At 37.2% G+C, this 22,256-nt stretch overlaps 1 protein-coding gene across 1 annotated transcript in view; it reads left to right on the plus strand.

The window, feature by feature from the left end:
• Positions 1-17,991, plus strand: part of LOC306877007 (protein disulfide-isomerase A5-like) — a 55,561-nt gene extending 37,570 nt beyond the window's left edge. Inside the window, exons 13-17 of the mRNA XM_079428516.1 lie at positions 4,227-4,390; positions 6,056-6,186; positions 9,445-9,515; positions 14,907-15,041; positions 15,993-17,991. Of these exons, the coding sequence (XP_079284642.1) occupies positions 4,227-4,390; positions 6,056-6,186; positions 9,445-9,515; positions 14,907-15,041; positions 15,993-16,073 (582 nt within the window). The 3' untranslated portion in view covers positions 16,074-17,991. The remainder of the gene's footprint in view (positions 1-4,226; positions 4,391-6,055; positions 6,187-9,444; positions 9,516-14,906; positions 15,042-15,992) is intronic.
• The last annotated feature ends 4,265 nt before the right edge of the window (positions 17,992-22,256 follow it).

The following is a 22,256-nucleotide window of genomic DNA, read 5'->3' on the forward strand; positions in this document are numbered from 1 at the left end:
GCTTTAACACCCCAGATTTTAAAGAAAGGTCTGGTCTTGGTTTCTTTCATTTTAATGTACGCAGTCTTGTTCCTAAAAAGGACATGTTGCGTATTTGGGCTCACTCTACAGATACTGATGTAATTGTCTTGTCTGAAACATGGTTAAGTAAATCGGTTTCAGATAAAGAAATTAATATAAGTGGTTATAATGTTTTTAGGACTGACCACCCTAATAGAGGTGAGGGTGTAGCAATCTACATCAAAAACCAGTATCAAGTTAATGTATTGCTATCAATATCGTTAGTTAGACAGTTAGAATTTTTAGCCTTGGAGCTCAAAGTCTCTAATTCACTTTGTATAACGGTCGTTGGTTGTTATAGGACACCTTCAGCTGTTAGCGGTGCTTTGCCCTCCTTAATGCAACTCCTGTCTGATTATAACTCTAAGGAATTAGTAGCCTTTGGAGACCTAAATTGGAACTGGTTACAACCAGTTTCTGATGGTTTCAGAGCTTATTGTGATTCATTAAATCTTTTTCAGATTGTTGACAGTCCCACACGGCCAAACTTTAAAAATCCGGACAAATCATCGCTAATAGATGTGATTTTAACTAACGCTCCTCATAAGTATTCAACCGCTTCTATATTTGCAAACGACATCAGTGACCACTGTGTCGTAGCAACAGTTAGAAATACTAAAATACCTAAAATTAAACCACGCATTATAGTCAAGCGTAACATGAAGCACTTCTCAGAACAAGAATTCCTCCACGATTTATCTAATTACGACTGGGGAAAAATAAATATTAGTGCAGATGTTGATAGTGCCTGGAACCTCTTTTATGAGGGGCTTACCAATATAATTAATAAGTATGCTCCGTTAAAGATGTACAGAGTTAAAGGCCGAAACAATGCTTGGTTTTCTCCTGATTTAGCAAATATCCTTCATGAGCACAACATGGCATGGGCAAAAGCCAGAAAATCAAATCAGAACTCTGACTGGCTGGTTTTCAGGCAACTGCGTAATGCTTGTACTCTAAAAATTAGAAAAGCCAAAGCTAATAATTTTCTTTCTCAAACCACTCATAACCTGAATAATCCATCAAAATATTGGAAAACTATTAAATCATTATCAGAAAACAGTAAGGGCCAGGAGCTTCCTTCAAGCATTGTAATAGACTCTCAAAAACATACTGATAAAACCAAAATGCTTGACTGTTTCAATGAACATTTCATAGGCTCAGGATTTTTATTTGAGTCACTCAATACTCAACATGAGTGTTCCTCTACAGTGGAGACTGTTGGTTTGGATTCTTCTAGTCAGTCTTTTAGTTTCAGTCCTAGTAATGTTTCAGATGTAAATAAAGCCCTTAAGCAATTGGACACGACAAAATCTGCAGGCCCTTATAAACTGGATCCCCACTTTTTAAAGTTAGCAGCAAATTTTATTGCCGTGCCTTTAATATTTTCAATCTGTGCTTGAACACAAATGTTATTCCTTCCATTTGGAAATCAGCCTTTGTGGTTCCCCTGTTAAAAGGTGGTGACCCTTCTATTTTAAATAATTACAGACCGATCTCTAAATTATCTGTTCTGGTCAAGGTTTTAGAGTCCCTTGTTAGTGATCAATTAAAGGATTTTTTTTAACAATAAAAATGTTTTATCTGACTTCCAATCTGGTTTTAGAAAAAGGCATAGTACAATATCGGCAGCTTTTAAGATTTTAAATGACTTTATTGAATCTATAGATAACAAGCAGCATTGTGCAGCCCTTTTTATTGACCTCTCTAAGGCATTTGATTCAGTGGACCACACAGTGCTTAAGCACAGACTGTGTAGGGCTGGACTTTCCGAACAAACTGTCAGCTGGTTTGATAATTATATTACAGGCAGAACTCAGTGTGTGCAGGCGGATGGCAACACCTCTCGCTATCTCAAAATAAAAAAAGGTGTGCCCCAGGGGTCAGTCTTGGGGCCTTTGCTCTTTATCCTTTATATAAATAACATTGATAGTAACGTGTCTAAAGGAAAATTTCATTTTTATGCAGATGACACTGTACTGTATCGTTCAGCACCCACCGCAGACAAGGCCCTCTCCCAATTACAACTTGATTTTAACACGCTTCAACAGAATCTTTATGATTTAAAACTTGTTCTAAATGCGGAAAAAACAAAAGTCGTGCTTTTTTCAAATTTGAAGTCCAAATCAAATCTGCCTTCAATCCTCACTCTACAGGGTACGAGGATTGAATGTGTTTCGAAATACAGATATCTTGGTATTTTAATAGATGAATCTCTTTCTTTTACCTTTCATATTCAGCAGCTAGCAAAAAGATTAAAACTTAAACTAGGGTTTTATTTCAGAATCAAATCCTGCCTTTCATTCGAATCTAGAAAGAGGCTGGTTGCTGCCACTTTTATGTCTATACTTGACTATGGTGATGTTTTATACATGCACACTTCGTCTCAAAGTTTATATGTATTGAACACTGTATAACATGGAGCTCTGAGGTTCAGTCTCACTCACCATTGTGAACTGTATGAACGTGTTGGATGGCCTTCTCTATCAATGCAGAGACTTCAACACTGGTATATCTTCATATACAAGGCTATTTTAGGTCTACTTCCATCTTACCTTCTGACCTACATCAGTGTAAATAATATCGGGACTTACAATCTTCGTTCAAGGGATCTTTTCCTTCTGTCTGTTCCAAAGGTTAGAACTGAATTGGGAAAAAAGGCGTTTAAGTATGCTGCTCCCTCTACATGGAACAAGTTACAGAAATCCATGAAACTTAATAAGCTGGTCTCATTGGTCGCTTTTAAGAGGATGTTGGCTGACTTGGAGGCAGCCATATCTGGCTGTAGATGTTTTGCCTCATGTGTTATGGATTGTGGTTGACTTTAAAGGATTTGCTTTTTCAGTTGTATTATGTTATTATTATTTTTGTGTATTGTGTCTGTGTATGTATGTATGGTTGTACTCTGCCTATCTTGGACAGGACACTCTTGAAAAAGAGATTTTTAATCTCAATGAGTTTCTTCCTGGTAAAATAAAGGTAATAATAATAAAAAAGTGTGTTGTTGAAATGCGGTGCCATTACTTTAATGAGATGTGTTTGTGTATTTGTTGTCAAGTGCTTTGGTTTGCATACACTTCTAATTGGCTCACAGCTCCGATAGCTGTCCATAGATTGTTTGGCCCCTGCAGGGTTGGTGCCTAAACTCGAAAACAAATCCTTTGTTTGTGATAATGACCAAGACTCTCATCATAAATATAAGGTATCCCACTGACAGATGTGTGCAAATAGAGGGAGTTAATTGAGTTTAAGCTGAGGAAACATTCATAATGACAGTCTAGTTCGCAGCTTTATAATGGTGGAAACAAAGCTGTGCCAAATTGTGCTGTCATTTAATCAAAAAAGCTTGCCTGTTGTCTCCAGCACTTCAACAACAAATTGATTGCGTTTAAACCGGGGATGTCATAAATCTGTCTAAATAATAGGATTTGTGTAAATATAATTCTCTGCAATTTGTGTGGATGACACTCAAAGTGTTTGTTTCTTTGCAGCAGTGGTCTTTGTACATAAAGATATAATATTTCTCAAACAATCTAAATGCGCTGGATGCACAATGCAAATTTTTTTTTTTGTCTTTAAAATCTAATTAATTAACAGGTTAACTTTAACATTCCTAATTTAAACCAGTTAGATAAAGAGATAGATGTATTATGTCTTTATACAAAGAAAGTGGTTTTAAAATCTAAGGTTTGAACATGAATTTAAAGGAACTGATTCCTATATCCTCAATCTCCTTTCCTGAGATTCAGAAATCACTGAATAAATATGCATCTCATCTACTCCACCAACAGGAGGTCCCTTCAACCACAGAACACAATCAATATTAAAATGGCAACTTGCTCTGTTCTCAAATTGCCTCACTATTTTAATTAATTTGTGAATAGACATTTGAAATCTAATGAGTTCCATAATTGCTGGAAAGTTTTTAGAGAGTGATTTGGGTTCAAAATTAGCGTCTCTAATTAGCTTGGCACCTCAATCACATTGATCCTTTTGAAAAAGAGCAGTTTGCAAATAGAGTTTAACAAATAGACTAACAACGTCCAACATTTAGGATCTGTTTGCACATTCTAGGTGAATCTGACCTATTAACTGTCAGATAACGTACAGTATGGTGCGTTTTTAAGCTTAAAGTAAACTGAAAGTGCTTTTCTGTCTTGTTTCAGAGCCCCGGTGTATTGGCAGCAGTGGATGCCACCATTCACAAGTCCATCGGAGAGCGATTCAAAATCTCAGGCTTCCCAACAGTGAAGTACTTTGAAAAGGGGGAGGATAAGTACACACTTCCTCAACTACGGAGCAAAGACAAGATCATCGAGTGGCTGCAGAAGTGAGTTTAACTCTGGTGTAAATTGTTGCAACGAGATATTCAGTTATTTATTAGTAGTTTTTAATTTATATTTTTATTGTTTTAGTATTATATTATTATTGCATTTAAATTATGGTTATGCCAGTTAAAGATTTGCCATATGAATAGTTTGGTCAATATTTAATAGTACTACTACTACTAATAATAATAATAATAGTAGTATACTTTTATTTTTATTATATTATTAATTTATTATAATACTTTTATTTTTATTATATTATTAATTTATTATTATTATGTTCTCCCCTCTTTCTCTACTGTCCCTATAGAAGTGTAAAAAAAGGCCTTGAAAATATGCTGTTTCTGCAGTGCATCTCTGCAGAGGCGTTCATGTACAAAACAGATAAAACACAATGGCTGTTTTTGACTGGATGTAGTTGTTTATGTAGGTGGATGGAGGTCTACATGGGTAAATGCTTGTTTTTGCTTTCATGCATTTCTTCACACTTTGTTATATTTATTTCTGATGGAGGTGGATGTAGTGCTCAGCTAAGGTCAGGTACAGGTTAGGCAGAAATAGCTTTTTATTGTGCTGCTCTTCCCCTTTGCAATCTCTTAACTCTATAAATAGTCAGGAAGGTCCATTATAAATACTAAAAATGTGTCCAAGTGCCCACTTTGTGGTTTTGTTTTTGTTAAAGTAATTACTGAATGTCACCTAGTTAGAACAAGTGTTAGACTTCTGGAAAAAAAAAAAGCGAGACTGCAGAATTGTTTGAAAGGGCCACATACATTTGACCTGGAGATGTTTTTTACGTATTACCGAACTTCACACTAAGAGGGCCACATAAATGACAGGGGTTCAGTCAATAGGAACATGCTCTCGAAAACACACACTGACTGATTCTAAAGAGCGACCTGCATGTGGGCTGGGAGCTTGAGAATTTACTTTTACTGCTGTCTCCCTTGACTCTTTGGGATGTGTTCAACGGAGCTTGGCTACAATCAATCACTGCTAAAATGACCTCTCAGTGGAAGAGCTTGCCCTTGCTTTGATCCTGGAGCAGTCCTTCTGTGCGTGCATCAGCTATGAGTTTAAGTGGCATCTCACAGGTCCCAGAACAGCAGGGCCAAGTGTGTTGTCAGACTCATGGCAAATACTGCAGACTTGTAGTCATGCAATATGATAATACCTTGGGACATGGGAAGTCAGGAGAGCCCAAGTTTGGGTTTTGTTTAGTCCTGAGGTGCAGTCATGTTTGAAATTGTTTATTGTGTGATATGCATGTAATGTGGCCTCAAAAAGCATTAGCATTGCAGTAACAAAATGTCAAACCATATATATACACTATCATAGGGGTCAGTGTGATTTTATAAAAAAATGTCTTACGTTCACCAAGGCTGAACACCAAGAAATTAATACTTTTGTTATTATAGAAATTATTTTATGGAATTAAATGAAATTCTGGCTTAAATGTCTAAATAATTTGGCAGCCGTTCAGTTTCTTTGAACTCATGGGTGTAAGTCTAATTACATCAGTATTTTATTCAGTATATTAAAGTGATTATGAAAATTTTCACAGTTATTACAGTGACCTAACTCAGCTGTGAGTGTTACAGTTTCTGAGATGTCAGCCTAGCAGCTTACCTATTTAATCACAGGCTCTTTCTCTCTGTTTCTCTCAGTCCCCAGGCCCCACCTCCTCCAGAGAAGTCGTGGGATGAGATGCCGTCCAGCGTGAGCCACCTGGGAGCCGAAGATTTCAGGGAATTTCTGAAAAAGAAGAAACACGCTTTGGTCATGTTCTTTGCTCCATGTAAGCCTTCTGTTCTTTCAGAAATACTGCAGCTGTAGTTTCGGTCTCAAAGCACATATCCAGGGTTTTCATAAACCTTTTAGCGTTAGAGGAAAATGAATCCGAATTCTGCTGCATTCTCCTAAAGCATGATGTGTGATTACAATTATATGGAGCACTGAAATGTGCAGGTGGCGTCACATCTGCCAAATGGCACCATAGCTTCCTGCATATAGCTCTTTCATATTTAAAATATTTACAATAGGTCATAACAGTTAAATATGATGTATGTTTCTGATATGGTAAAAACCATTTTAAATGTTTAGGCTCGAGGAAGCAAAGGGAGATTAATTACTATTATTCCTCTGTATCTATTCTTCCTCTGTTATTATTTGTGAAGACAAACACAGTTTAATGCAATTGTATAGTCCTTTTTACATATTACATATTCTTCCATAAAAAATGTTTTACAAAATTAGTGTCTTGCACAAACCCTAAGCAAGACAAAAGTGACAATGGCAAGAAAAAGAAAGATTATAGATGGTTGATGGTTAAGATTTTTGCACTGCCTTGAGTTTGTGTGTGTGTGTGTGTGTGTGTGTGTGTGTGTGTGCGTGTGTGTGTGTGTGTGTGCGTGTGTGTGTGCGTGTGTGTGTGCGTGTGTGTGTGCGTGTGTGCGTGCGTGCGTGCGTGCGTGTGCGTGCGTGCGTGCGTGCGTGCGTGCGTGTTTCTCTTGTATATCGTACATCTGTGACAAACAACCCCAGATAGTAGCCAACTCGTTGTGACACTCTTCCAATTTGCGCAGATGCTACAATACATTTCAAACTGTTTTGAAATCTGGCCAAGCATTCGTCAGGTCTGCGCATTGTCACTAGCAAGAGAGCAGTGATGAGCAACAGCCAATGAAATTGCAAGATGAGGGCTAGACGATGGGAAGCAGGAGCCAAAAACAAAACATCAAATTGCTGCCCACATCTCCCCCAACACTGTCTCGTCTTATTGGCATTCGGCTCATTTTCTCCTTTTTCTTCCTTCATGTTTTCTGTTGACATGTTGTCAAGAATGGTAGTGTTGCTATGTGCTTGCGTTTGTGTGCAAACAAATCTCAGGATCATGGGAATAGACAGGGAGACTGATCTTGTAATTTGATGCACGTTCTCTACCGTTCGTTGAGTAAAGTTTGCACCAACATGACATAAAACAATGTTTTGGAGTGTACTTGGCCGTACTAACTCCTATACTTGTTAAAATATATCCAGATGCATTGCAGTAATGAAAACTTATGGGGAAATGTACTTAATTTCTCATAAAAATAATGTTGCAATGTAAAAAACTAATGTGTTGTAATGTGTCCCATTTTCTGTGTTATTTATTTATTTTAGTATATATGAATTATGTACTTATGTAATCCATTTAATTATGTATTTTTCAGTTGATGTATTTTTGAATTTTGGCGTAAAAATGTATCTGGATATGTTTTTCCCCCCTTTAAATAACCGCTGACTTGACTAAAATTTGCATCGCTCATTGGATTTTTTCAGTCTGTGCAGCACCACTGTTGGTTGTGCACACATTTGAGAACATAATTTCATATTAATATGCCCTTTTTTGTTATCATAACTGAGGCTTGTAACATAATTGCAGCATGTACTCAATGAACTCAATGAACGGTGCTGTAATTATTTGGCATTAGACCTGTATTGTGTCATACTCCACAACTACTGATCTCTCAGTCTCACAAACGTCAATACAAACGGAAATGACAAACATAGCTTTTGTTTTGGATATTAAAGACTGTTAATCAAAACAGTTCATTAGTGGCACAAATTATGGTGTGAATAGTGCCCATTTAAAACAAAGCTATGCAGAGCTTTGAATTGAATGATTACATCAGTGTTGCTTTGTTCTGGTGAACGGCACCATTCGATGAACGTGATAGTGGGCAGCTTTCGTCGCTGTGAAGCAACTTAATAATAGGGCAGGTCTTAGCATTTGTACGGAACTGAAGGTTTAAATATCACCTAGCTACCCTGATAATAGTGGTAACTCTCTGGAGTGAGCATGATAGTTGAAACAAGATGTTCTTATCAGATGTTATCAAGCAAACTCGAGGGCTTTAGTTCACGCAAGCCACATCCCTTATGTCAGATGTCAATGTCAAGTCAGTACACCTCCAGTGCATTCTGGGAATGTCTAGGAAGCAAATGTTTCAGTGCACTGGAATGATTTTGACACTTGGACCCTTGAGAAATTGTTCCCAGGGCAACAACTGAACCAGATATTCGATTGAAACGCACTCCAAATTTCTTCTTGCATATGATGAAAAATGATTATGCACTGTTATTTTAAGTACAGCCCACGCTTTGACTTCTTAATTAGCGTGTCTAGCTGGGCACTGAGACGGACTCGCATCGACCTCGCATGGGTTTGGAGGCCTGCCCAGCCTTTCTTCTCCTCATATAATGGCAACATGAGCCAAAAGGGAAGGTACACAACTTTATGCTCCATTATTTATAATGACCCTCGTGTCTTTTAAATTAGACCCCTTGTTCCTCACACAAACAGGCCTTTGTTTGCTACCCTGCAAATTATGACCGTGCCATTAACTGCCATTTAAAAGTCACCAGTTTCCAAAGTGAACTCACTTGAATACCTTTCATTTAAAAAACGTAAAGTAGCACAAGTGTGTGCAAACAAGATTGCGTGACAACCTAAACCAGCACATTAATGAGACGGTTGTCCCATAGCTGTGTAGCCATGCCATTTGGCAAGTTTTTAGCTTTAGGCAGCTGTTTATTCGATGGAAGTTGTTCATTTGAAACATTTAACTTCAAATGCCATGCATAATTTATAAGAATAACACCCTTAGCATCAAAACCACCTCATAAGAACATGATGGAAATTAAAGTTTAGGAGTTATGACTAAGGAGGGTAGAAACTCTTGCCTGTTCTTTAGTAAATTTGATAGACATATATTGCCTATGAGAATAATAAAGTGACTTTTGACGAGCTATAAAGTTGAATTCTGTCAGTTTAACCTGCTATTTGCAGGCAGTGATCGATTACGTGCGTGTTTGTTTGTCTTAAGTTATTGTCATGGAAGTAATGTCTTTTTATTTGTAAAGAATTCAGTCATTGTGTTTTGTTCTTTTGCTTTAGTATTCATCTCTGTATTCGTCTATTTTTGTATGCTGGGATATATCACCTCTTGCCGTTTGTTCTCAGCATTATAAGGTGAGACAACTCGATGAATACTTATCTTACTGTTTTCCCCAGGGTGTCCGCACTGCAAGAACGCCGTCCCTCATTTCACCACAGCAGCTGAGCTGTTCAAAGAAGACCGCAAGGTGAGGCTCAACACCATTAAGGAGATTTCCAGCCACTCTAAATAACAAACCCTTTTAAATGACTTCCAGGTTCTGTCAAGCGCAATCAAGTTCTCCCTCTCTCATTCAGACAGCCTTCACACATCCTAGAATTTAATCTCTTTTCATCTCCAGAACGTTCGCAAGGTCTTCAATGTCACCGTCACTGTGCTGTCTGATGCTGCTGACCTTCAATCTTCTACCTCACTTGTTATCCGTCTAGTGTTTCTCTGTTGATTTCTATATTATAGTGTGAGGCAGACGATGCTGCCTTGGCCATGTTTTGTCAGTTCAAGTCAAGCACTCACTACAAGACTTCTTTGCCCCTTTAAAGACTCGTGTTGGTGTGAGGATGCTCATGGCTTGTGGCGGAATTGTATTTGGATGTTTTAGTCAGGTGTTCCATCTGATGTTACTAGATTTATGGAATGTTTCTGAAAAAAGTCTATTAAGCTTTGATAAATAGTACAGTATAAATAGTAATATTCTGAAATATTATGATTTATAGTAACTTTTTTATTTTTATATATTTTAAAATATAATTTATTTCTGTAATGGCAAAGCTGAATTTTTAGCAAACATTACTTCAGTCTTTAGTGTCACATGATCCTTCCAAAAAGTGTATAGCATTAGTATATTAGTTAGTAGTATATGTAATTATGCAAGTAGTTAATGCAATAGATATGAACTAAATGTTAACGAATCAAACTTTATTGTAAAGTGTCAGCTAATGTTGTCGCTCCTAACACTTATTTATTTATGCTTTTTTTTAACAAAAAAAATAATTCAGTCTATTACTGTCTATTATTATTGTCTATTATTCCCCTCTCACATTCACTGAGCGCTTAGAGTTTGCTGTGATCTGTGGCTTTTTGTTGCAGACTAGTTGAAGACTTAACACTTGAAGGCTGACAAGCTTAAATCATGTAGTGTGCTTGGCTTAACTTTTAAATTCACACATTGCTTTCATTTTGACGAGTGCCGATGTTTTCACTTTTTTCACACTTCAGACTCGTATTTCGGAGTAACACTCCATCTCAGGCTTCTACACACTAACATTTCATCATTCTCTAAATCTTTCCTCTTTCTCCCAAAACTTCTCTGAAAGTAGCTGTCTCTCTTTTGGATCTTCAGAGGCTTGTAAAAACATTTCCTTTGGCTTCTTTAACAGCAGACATTTATCACTGGCCATAAGACAGTGATGTTGAATTGTTATTTGCAAATGTCTATAATTCATCAGGCACAACGTCAGTCCTTTTCAATTTCCCTATTGCTCTTCAGTTTAGACTTGTGCATAATCGTTATTCAGATGGACTGCATTTGGAAATTCCCTTTGCCAAGATTCAAATGGAGCCAGTTTTGTTTTTTTTTTGTCTTAGATTTTGTGCTAACGCCCTTAAAGATATTATTAAAAACAGATACTGTTTGTCTGAATACTAAAAGCTCTGTTCATGAAACTCCATCCGCTGGTTTTTCCAAACAGTGAGCCACTTCACAGCATCCTTTAATACACAGGGAGTTATTTTTCCCACATGCGTAAACCTCTGCTCCTGTCTGTCAGTCATTGCATCTCTCAGTAGAACTGAATTCATGAGGCATATGAGACCACATGAGCATCAGAAGCTTTTTATTATTCACACATTATATCATGGGGCTGTTGAATGCTTGATTCAGATTGGTTGACAAGCATTCTAAGGCGTGCAATTATTTTCCAGCAAACGTGCAGCTATGTAATGGTTCCTGGTCTGGCGACCACTTTGCCCAAATGATTTTAGCTACTTCAAAAGTCCTTCCAGCCTAAAACAGCAAATTAACCAAAACCCACAAAGATTGACCAAGAAAACAATTATGACAAACAATAGGATAAAAATTCACCAATAAATTACCTTTTTATCTATGGAAAGCACACTTTTTTTCTTCTCTCTCTCTGTCTCTGCATGCACACACATACTAGCTTTGTTTCCATCCAAGGTTGTGAATAAAAAAATTTGGAATATTGCATAAAATATTTGCGAATAAAGCACAGTTTCCATCAAACTAGTCAATGAGAACGTCACTGGCACTAAAGAAGGAGAAGCCACTGAATACAGTAATTTTCATATATAATAAATTACTTGCGCCTCAGAGCGAGCAGATGAAACAATAAATATGGTCATTGCTTTAGGAGGTGGATGCATGCGAATGCAGTCATGTAAGACAGTTCTGGGAGGCAATTATACAGAAATATTTTGACGACAGATTTTGTGCAGAATGACCATAACAGCATTTCAGATGCAGTGCAATGAGATTGGTCCGCTGCTTAGTCAAATTATGCCATCCCATCTCACAAAGTCACATGACACAGTCACATGACTTTGTTGCATGTGTTGGAATTTATTCGGTAAATGTATTTCCTTCTCCCATTATTCACATTAACTCTTTTTTGAACAAGATCTTTTTCGCAAAATAAGGGGGTGTTTTTTTTTTTTGTGTGACATTTGCCTTTTCCATCACTCGTTTCAGATGCAATACTTCAAAATGCACATAAAAACAGGGTGATGGAAGCATAGCTACTGTACAAACATACACTCACTCACATTTGCAAGCTCTAAAAGTACATCTTGAAATTAGCAACGGCCTTGGGATGAGATGAATAAGAAAAAGCTGAACGATGTCTTGGAGTGTGGTAACCGGGGTATAAGTGAAATTGACTGACTCTGGGCCATTCAGTTATTGAAAAATAATGCATGGCTCCATTACAACCTGTGTGTGCATTATTTTTCAATATGAAAATAAATAAAATAAAAATAAAATTCAACAGGCCGTTGTCAATTATTCCTTAGTTCATATCCTTTATATGAAACTGCTCACTCATTCACTCATCCATTATTCACTACATAGCGAATACCATACTTCACTATATAGAGAAAGGCTGAGGGAAAATTAGTTACATATATCAAGCACTTCCAAGAACACTTCCAGTCTCACCTCTCACCACCAATTCTTTTTATTTATGATTTATTTATGAATTTTTAGGATGTATACAAAGATAAAGAATACAGGGATACACAGAAATATAAATTGAAAGGGGGATAGAGTTTTGACATGCAAGCCATATTTTAGTAAATAATGTGGATGAAAATGTGGATGAGGGCTTTTCCAATGGAATAAAATTAGTCGCCTTGCCTTAATTCCAATAAAATTCAGTCCAATAGTAGTAAAGAAAATGACAGGGCATATGGATTACGGTAGCTAACTTTTCAGACTACAAAGAGTTGAATATGCTAAACAATCAGATTTTGCTTTTTTGGGATTACCCAATATACCCATCAATTCTTTTTATTCATGGATGCATCAAAGTAATTCTAGCATTTCAGCAAAAGGTCAGTTGAATTTGCAAATAAATGTGACCCCGACACTCAAACAAGGAGGTCCGTTTAATTGTATCAAGGGTTTGTATTTCTGGTTCCACTTAGAGTCCAATTATCTCCTTGTTCCTCTGTCCATCCTCTGTTCTCATTAGTGTTCATTTCCTTTATGTACAGTGCATTAGTAAACATTTTGAAAGGCCTTCTAGCAGAAAAAGGGCTTAGAGCCTCATTCCTTCAATTCTTAATATAAAGCCTCTTTGCATTCTGTTGTTTCTGCTTGACTATTAAACAGTTTTTTTGTAGTGAAAGCTACTATATGCAGTCCAATTAAATACAACATACTTCAATTGTGGAAAAAGGCTAATGGCTTAAAGCCTAGTCTTGGTTCAGATGTTCTTTTGTTGACCTGTTTTAACTTAATACCACCAAATGGAAATAAATTATCTTCTGTAATATTCATGAGCTCACTGGCCATTTCATTTCCTGTGCGCAATGACCTGGGCTCTTTCTCTGTGAGGTTGATAATTACTGTCTGAGATGGATCTCTGTGCCTTTGGGAATGACCTTTTTTTTTAACCTCATCCATCTCATAAACCACCCTCTGTAAGCACAAAATCCAGAGTTTCCATGAGTCTTATGTTGCTTACATCCGCTTATTGGTGAGGTTATAGAAAGATCAGTCAAGTGCCAAGAGGGTATTCCACCAACATGAGGATCGATATTAGAATTGGCCGGCAACCAAATGAACAATCCCTTTCCTCTCCATTTTCTCCTGTCAATATAAAGACAGAATAATCACAGACACGTTTATGTCAAGCTCCAGTGAAACCCTGTAATCTTGGAGGATCATGTTTGATTGGTGCACCAAGATCCCTAGCATCGCTTTTCATACGAGTTGTTTTTGTCTTAAGAGTGAGAGAACTACATGCCAATTTCACTAGATGAATTCATTCATATAGCGGCAAACGTGGTTGCCATGAAGATAAATATTGAGTTATGCAAATAAGGCTTTTTGTTTTCACCTTTTGAGTGATAAAATGCACCGAATATCATTTGGCAGGGCTAAAATATGCCTTGACAGCATCTCTTTTTTTTTAGTCGAGAGACATTTATGGTTCATTTGTTTGTGTTTCGCTAACTGCCATCCTCAGATATCCTGAGCATAAATCTTTGCTCTTGTTTTAATGTTGGGGTGTTTGCTATATTATTTTATCCTATGCTGCTATGAATGGCCTTTCTTGACAGGAATTTATTACTCATTTTTCATTACCCTAGAGAAAAACGGCAGGCTAAATTCAGGACGTAGGGCTGCAGCGAGCGAAACGGTTCAGTCAGTGCCAAAGCAGCTGTGCTGTTAGATTTCACAGTTAGTTTTCACACATTAAAATATCTACTCCAAAGGGCATAGAAGTTTGATTTTAAGTGCTATTGACTGTCAGCTTCAGGGTTTTTATGTGTTGCTGTCATTCCTTCTTAATTGTTTTTGCCATATCAGAAGAAGGTTTATATACAAGCCAATGGTCATCAAGAAGATTCAAATGTGCTGCCATGCAGTCCTATGGATTATTGAGTAGTGTTTTACATCTCTGTAAATTAGCCCAATAGAAACTCAAAGCAATGTTCAGTTCAGTCCACACACTATGCAATACGTATCAGTGCAGTTAGGCTGTTTGATTGAAAATGTGTTTCAAATATACATCTTTCTCTTGGGAAAGTAAATTCTCCCAGGAACTCGGCACAATGGTTCTCCAAGGGGCTCATGAGCATAAACAATGAAACAATGATCAGACAGCATAATTCCTCACCACACACTACATTGTGCACAACTCACAAACTCATGCCTTTATTACTGTTGAAAAAAGAAGTGTGCTTTTATGTTTCCAAAAAGATGCAACCACAGCTCTGTATATATCACATTACCATTGTAATACTTTTTGATACAGCATACTTTGGGGAAGTAAGGGTATTTAATCTATGACAGAACTGTTTCATGTCAAAATAATTATGCTTTAATTCCTTTCAGATTGCATATGCTGCAGTGGACTGCACAAAGGGACAAAACCATGAGGTGTGTAAACAGGAGGGAGTTGAGGGCTACCCAACATTCAACTATTACAACTATGGGAAGTTCAGCGAGAAATACAATGGGGAAAGAGGGGTAAGTGCTCTGTCATGTGATTTTGTGAGTGATTTGTATTTAATACAGTGGCCCTATTAAGAAACGCATAAAAATGTATATGACAGAACATCAAAGTTGTAATTTTAGGTAAAAGAAAGCTCAAGCAAAATGCTTAATGGGTTTGAAATGATAAGGATTGGATCATGATTGAGATGATTCTGTTTAAACTGCTGATTTTACACTCCGTCTAGTTTCAAGCACATGTGTATATTTTAACCTTTTAATTATTTTTGTTTTTGTTACCCATTTTTATTTAATTTCATTGAAGCACTAGAGAAGTGGTTCTCAACCAGGGGTCCGGGGCCCACTAAGGGGCATCAATAAACTTCCAAGGTGGCTGCAGGGTGGATTAAACGTATTTAAACTAAATTATTAGTAATGTATAAAAATAAAAATAAAATATATATTATATATAATAATAAAAATTCTAAAAAATTATGACAAATACCAAAAATAGCTTTTATTTGGGGGCCTTCAAATATTGTGTTGGACAGTGGGGGGCCTTTAAAAATCACTGACTTACATCATCCTGTTGTATCATATCATATATGAATCTGAAGTAATTTAACATGCTTATCTAATGTGACTGCACCTTTGCTAGAACATGCCCATATTTAATGTGATGAACTACATTACAGCTAGGACAAATAAAAAAATAACAGCAGAAACAGAAAAGATCTAGCATAATTTATTTGCAAATGGCACTTTTATTTTGTCTTGGTTAATCTACAGTGGTTCTCAAACCTTTTATTTGCATTCCCTCTCTGTCACGTCACGTATCCCTGGTTAGAGAACCATTGATCTAATACAATGACATTCATTTGACATGTTTTTTTAATGGTTTTACATGCAAGTGTCCAAATACTTTTTGGCGCCACAGTGGTGTTTTTTTTTTCTTCATTTCTCACTTACACTGTCTACCCCCTAAAGGAAGCTGGCTTTACTGGTTTCATGAGAAATCTCAGGGGCCGAGACCAAGAGAAAGTGGGCAAGCGGAAGGAGGAGCTCTAATATTGTGGGTGTGGTTCCTATCAATGGGAGGAGCCTATCATTGCACTGTGACTTGGGCAGGGACATCCCAGCACTGATGCCACAGACTTGAAACCTCAGCTAAAAAGGCTATTTTTTATACAGCTGTGCCCTTATGTTTGTAATACCAATGTACAACCATCAGACCACTTTTTGATTTGTTTTGTTTTAATTTCCTCAGACATTTTGTGAAATTGTTTCCAAATACTGTGACTTCAGTTACTGAAATCCACACCTGAAATCTATGCAACACTGGGCCCTCACTCACCATGGGTGGCTGGTGTTTAATGGGGAAAACCAGTTATCACCAGGATACATTGCCGTCACTCCCATTCCAGTGAGGAGTAATAATGTGTACAATCGTATCTGCAAATATTTTTGTAAAAAAAAAAAAGGAATGAAAAGAAAAAAGGAAAAAATGCTGTATGATATCATGGTTTTGGGAGTAAAACAAAAGATGGAGAAAGTTGTTGTAGTTGAACTTTGTGGCCTTAAATGTTTGAATAACTGTCGTCCAAATATTTTACTATTTTCAAGAAATACAGTACTAGGGGCAAAATACAAGAGCAAATACAAGGACATGCATTCAAGCAAGTAGTTTTTTTTCCTTTTATTGTCAGTTGTGACAGAATAAAATAACAAAACTGGAAATGCCAAAAAAAAAAAAACATTTTAGATTGAAACAATGTTTCAGAAATAATTCCTGGAAGTTTAATCCATGAAAATTTCTGGGCTCTTCACATTCCATTGTAAATCCATTGTTTCTGCTTATTTTAAAAGTCTTGTATGGTTTAAATGTCTAGTCTGGTTATGTAGTTTCTGATTTACATTGCTGTTCTAAATCTATAATACACATGGATATTTCCTCTTCTAAGCATGGGAAAGGTACAATGGGTGATGATGGGAACCATAGACAGTGTCTTCATTTATGCGGGAGCGAGATGGTTTGCTTTAAGGTATGTTGAGTGATGCTCATTTTTCACACGTCTCACTGGTTTAAACAGTGTAGTGCCAGAGGATCTACTCGCTCCTTGCCAGATGTTGGCACTCTTAGTGATACCACAACACTTACCAGTATCTCTGTGGTGACTCCACTATTGTGTGTGTGTGGAAAACTCCCTGCTCTAGGCAGTATACATATTTAATGGTCTTGTAGCTGAACTTTTGTTGTATAATTCAAAAGGTTGGTTCGTTTCATTATGAATAAGGTTCTCAGGGATAGCGCAACACAATTGAAGAGCACTATCGCTCATCGTAATTTGCAATCCAGTTGGGTGTTCTCTATTCACGTCGCCGAATTATGAATTGTTTACATGTGTCTTCAGGAGATGGAACACGAAAAATAATTGAACAGGAATTTAGTTTACATTACCTTGCCAAATTTGTGGCAAGAAGTATTGAATAAAACATGAGCCAAGGAACGCTGATGCATGGATGCCAATTATATGCAAGATAATGGCTTCAAGTTCAAAATACTGTCTGTAAGGTTAAAGCGGAATCACATGCTGAATTTGTATCATGTAGCTAACGTAAAAGGGTCCTGTTGTGGGGAAGGGTACAGATAGCTTGCCAGAACATGTTCAATTATGGTCCAAAATGACAGATTTATTGGATGAAAGCTTGCACAGATTTGTCTCACTATGTGCAACCACTGTCAAGACATGGTTCGTTTGTGCATTGACATTTTCATCAATATTTGGATGGTCAGGGGCCTTCACCTGGTTCCTCTGAGTTATTCTCTTGTAGAAAGGTCTGCTTTGTCTTATCCCAAAGGTCTGTGGAATGTGGGAGCTTCCACAATGCCAAGAAGTCACTGTCGCCTTTATTTTTTTGTGCCCAGCCATATGTACAGTTTTGCTGCATTGATGAACACAATACAAAATAAAAGGCATACATTTCCAAGAACCATTGTCAAAATTATTCAAATAACACTGTGAACATTACTTCTTAACTGGTAATGAACATACTACTTTTAAAGTGCAAAAATGTGAATTTCTTATTTTTTCAAGATCTAAACTAGGTTGAAATGGATTGCTTCACCATTAATTTTTTCCCAGGGCATGATGGTGAAAAAATGCATAGACTTGAATTGAAATGAACTAATATCAGAGTATTGTACAATAGAGATATATAGTATCTTATAATTCAGACACAGGCAACTGCACAACAACATGTGGGTATTATTATTTTCTGGTTAAAATTACTAGCATGGCAACACTTGGCACTATACCAATTTTTTATGATGTTTTGCACAGACAGGCAAAAAAACTCTATTTGTAAGAAAGATTTGTGAGCTTTTGCTGTCGTTCTTAAAGGGGTCATCGGATGCAAAATTCACTTTTCAAGTTGTTCGAACATAAATGTGTGTTGGAAGTGTGTGTACACATCCATCCTATAATGATAAAAATCCACCCATTTTTTTTTTTAAATCCCCATTTTAAAATCCCCTTTCGCAAATCAGGCTGTTCTGAGAGCCCTGTCAGAATGACGTAGTTCTGTACAGGCCCCTCCCACGATAGTTGATTGACAAGACCGCCTTACCTTGGACCCGCCCTGAGTGAGCTGTCATCCGTCCATCATTGTGTCGACTCCGGTGCAGGGGAAGACAAGATGTCTCAGATTAAGCGACTGAAGAGTTTAGTTGTTGGATGTAATAATGAATATAGCAGTTGTCATTTACTCCTGACATCTGAGCAGCTGAAGACGCAGAAGATTAACGTTACTTTCATTTTGAAGTGAATGCGTTGATCCTGATCTGCCTAAATCCATCTATGTTCATGCGAATCATTCGTGATCCTGCTTTATCTACAGAAGAAGTCAGTATAACGGTTTTTATGAATCTTTGCAAATCGCCTTTCCTAATAGAGTGGGGGAACTATAACATCACTTTGTAGGCGGATCGGCTGTTAGCATGAAACTGGTTCCCTCGACAAAAAGCCAAAAGGATTTTTCCATAGTCTTTTGGATTATCGCAAAAAATAAGGTCTGTGTTCAATCATAGTTCATGAAATTTACACGTTTTGTCCATCAAGATAATCTTCACAAAATAATTTTGAAGCTTAAATAAAAGCGCCAGAACTTAAAAGCTAAATTTAGGCTACAAACGAAATACAGCACCACGGTCGCTCGCCTTCTAAGTCACGACCACCCCGCTTCCGACAACTTTTTCTAACTTATTTTTAACATGATCCGGGAAAAGTATTTACTCTGTGTATGAATTTTATTCCACGCTACATGAACCGTTTCATATAAACTGGAATAAATACAAAACTAGAGCCAAACTGAAATGAGAGAGTAGTTATAAATAGTATAGTGAATAAATGAAATAATCATAACTGAAGGACATATGAAAGCACGTATTTCTGTACATTTCGAAATAAGGTGCATTAAAAGTCAATAAATCCTTGATTAATTTGAATATTTTAATTTAAAAATTCTATTGCATTTAATCTATTAAATAACAGCAGAGTGAGCGAGTTTTTGGATCTGTTAAACTTATTTTAGTGAATAAAGTACCACATTTCAGCTCTCATTTTGTTAGGGTGGTTACACAATGTTATTTTATCCTTGCTTCTGCTTTCTAACAGCTTCATGTGGCTGTAAACATTTAATTTTAACGTGGCTTTAAGCACTATGCATCATTAAAGCTTCACTTTCACCACGTAAAGCCGGCAAATGTGGTGTTTACATGTAATAATAGTAATATGAGTTTACCTTATGGTACGAACCCGTCTCCGCATCAGTAAGCGATAAAACGAGCATCTTCCATCCGAAGACGTGTGTCGCATTTCAGGGCAAAAAAAAACATTGTTGAACAACAATATAAAATGCGGGAAACTATTCATTGGTTATTCTACAATTAATTGAATTACAAATTATTCTACAAATGGAAAATACTGTAAATTGATCAATTGTTCGGCGTGATGACGTTTAATGTCTTCGACAGCGCCTGTAGTCCCATTTAGCAATTTGTTAGCAACCGTCTTTTTTAAGAAACATAACAGTTTAAAAATATCATGAGTGGGTTGTAACTGGTGTGTTTTATGTTGTAGAATAAAACGTGAAAGTATCTTGAGCTTGTGTGAACCACGGAACTTAAGGGATTTGACCAAAATCCCATTCAAAAAACCCATTGACTCGGAACCGGAAGTGCTAAAATGCTAACTCGCTTCCGGGTTTTCGCCTACAAAGTGACATCATAGTTCCACCACTGTATAATGTGCTAGTTAGCCAGTTTCGCGGCTGAAGTTTAGTATGCTCCACAGAGATATATATACCTAGATGCCTCATTATGGACTGTTTCTATGGGCCGCGATATGTAAGCCATCCACCATTTTAGGAACGGTCTGCGAATCTTTGAGCGCATTGACTATGTGTGTCTACAACGGTAAGTTATACGCTTGTATATCTTTGAATATTCATTGATTATTATGGTGAATGCGAGATGGCTGATACGTCAACGAGCGGTCGAATAGGGCATCTACACATATCTATGGTCTGCTCGTCACTCCACAGAAGAGCTCACTAGGATTTAAAGCAACATGGACTAGATCAGCGTGCTGAAGACAGAGCTGATTTTGACCGGTTTAAAAGGGTGTTTTTTACACTACCATTGAGAAATTTTAACCAAAGTATGTTATAGACTTCATTAAGACCATAAAGAATCATATCAACTTGTGTAAAATGGGCATCCGATGACCCCTTTAAACGCCAAAGGACAAACGCGGACTAGTTTGCAGACACCTCATTTGTTTTCTGTTTGAAAGCTATTGTCTGCAATAAGGCCACACATACTTGATGTAAACTTTTTTTTTTTTTTTTTTACTTCCCTGAAAGTAGGATAACAATACATGTGAATTAAATATCAACTTTTATCATACTATATGAAAATAGCTAATTTGAAGAAGAATAGGACATTTGACCAGACGCCTGTTATTTTAGAGTTGTTCTTTTTCGTTTCACTTTTTGGGTAAATGGGAAGATATGTCACTGCTTTTGAAATGAATGAGAAAATTAGTCTTCCCCTGATGTCATTTAGCACCTCTGCTGTCATGGTGGCTACAACAGAGTACAACAAATAAATTGCCTGACGAAACTGCGAAAACAAGCACTACTGTGCTGTTCCTGAGTAATTTCTTATCAAACTTTTCTGTCAGGTGTTTCGGTTTACGAAAGTCTTCCTGGACTAATTCGGTCATGATCTCAAACGAGCCGAGCCCTTTGCCATCTTACTGCACTGGAACCCTTGTAAGAGGCATGAGCTGTTTGCCAGATTGGAAACTCAAGGGATGAATCACTGTTGGACATTTAAACGGCTGCCCGTGGAGAAACACCTGCTGGTGAAATGCATGTGTTGTCAAGTGCAATATGTGACTGTTTAATGGTTTGGAGAGAAGGATGGTTCCATCAAAATGACATGGAGGACGCTTACTGAGGGTGCAGGCAATTACTTTTGCCTGGATGCACCCCTACATGTCAGAACCAGGGGTAAAAGGAGGACAAGAAAATGCCAGCATGAATGGAAGTTAAGAGTACAGAAGATAAATACACATTATGCTGTGTGTAATACAGAGTACACATACTTTCTCTGTATAATAGGGTGATGCCAAAAGTTAATAAAGCATGAAGGAGTGGATGGCAGATCTACAATGGCCTTCATAATAACATTACAATATTTCTTGAATAATTATTAATCAAAGTTACATTTATGCATGTTAGAGAATACGTTTGATTATGGCTTTAGTCTGCCTTTCTACTCTCTAAGAAGCTGCTCTCATTGTGTGTGTAACCATGCCCGATAAAGTTTAGGACTGAGGCAACCTTGAAGAAAGATAAGTGTTTCTCTGCGTATGTGTGATCGTATCTGTCAGGGAGAAGCTCAGACAGTCCCAGGACAAACGTTCCGCTGCCGATGTCCAGCGTATCAGATATACGTCTTTGGAGAGACATATTGCGTCGGACCTCTGATCACTTGTCACTAAAATAGTCATCAGAAGATATGCTTCAAGCTTGTGTCCATATGTGGAAATTGTCTAAGTTTAGCTAGGTTTTAGAACCAATCGGAATTTTGATGACTTATGCATTGACGCAATTAGCAACCTCTGTTAGGGTATAATTGTTGAGGATTTTGAATTGTATGCAGGACGGCCTACGAACTCCATCGTG

The sequence above is a fragment of the Barbus barbus genome (assembly GCF_936440315.1).
Source record: "Barbus barbus genome assembly, chromosome: 11".
Taxonomy (NCBI): domain Eukaryota; kingdom Metazoa; phylum Chordata; class Actinopteri; order Cypriniformes; family Cyprinidae; genus Barbus; species Barbus barbus.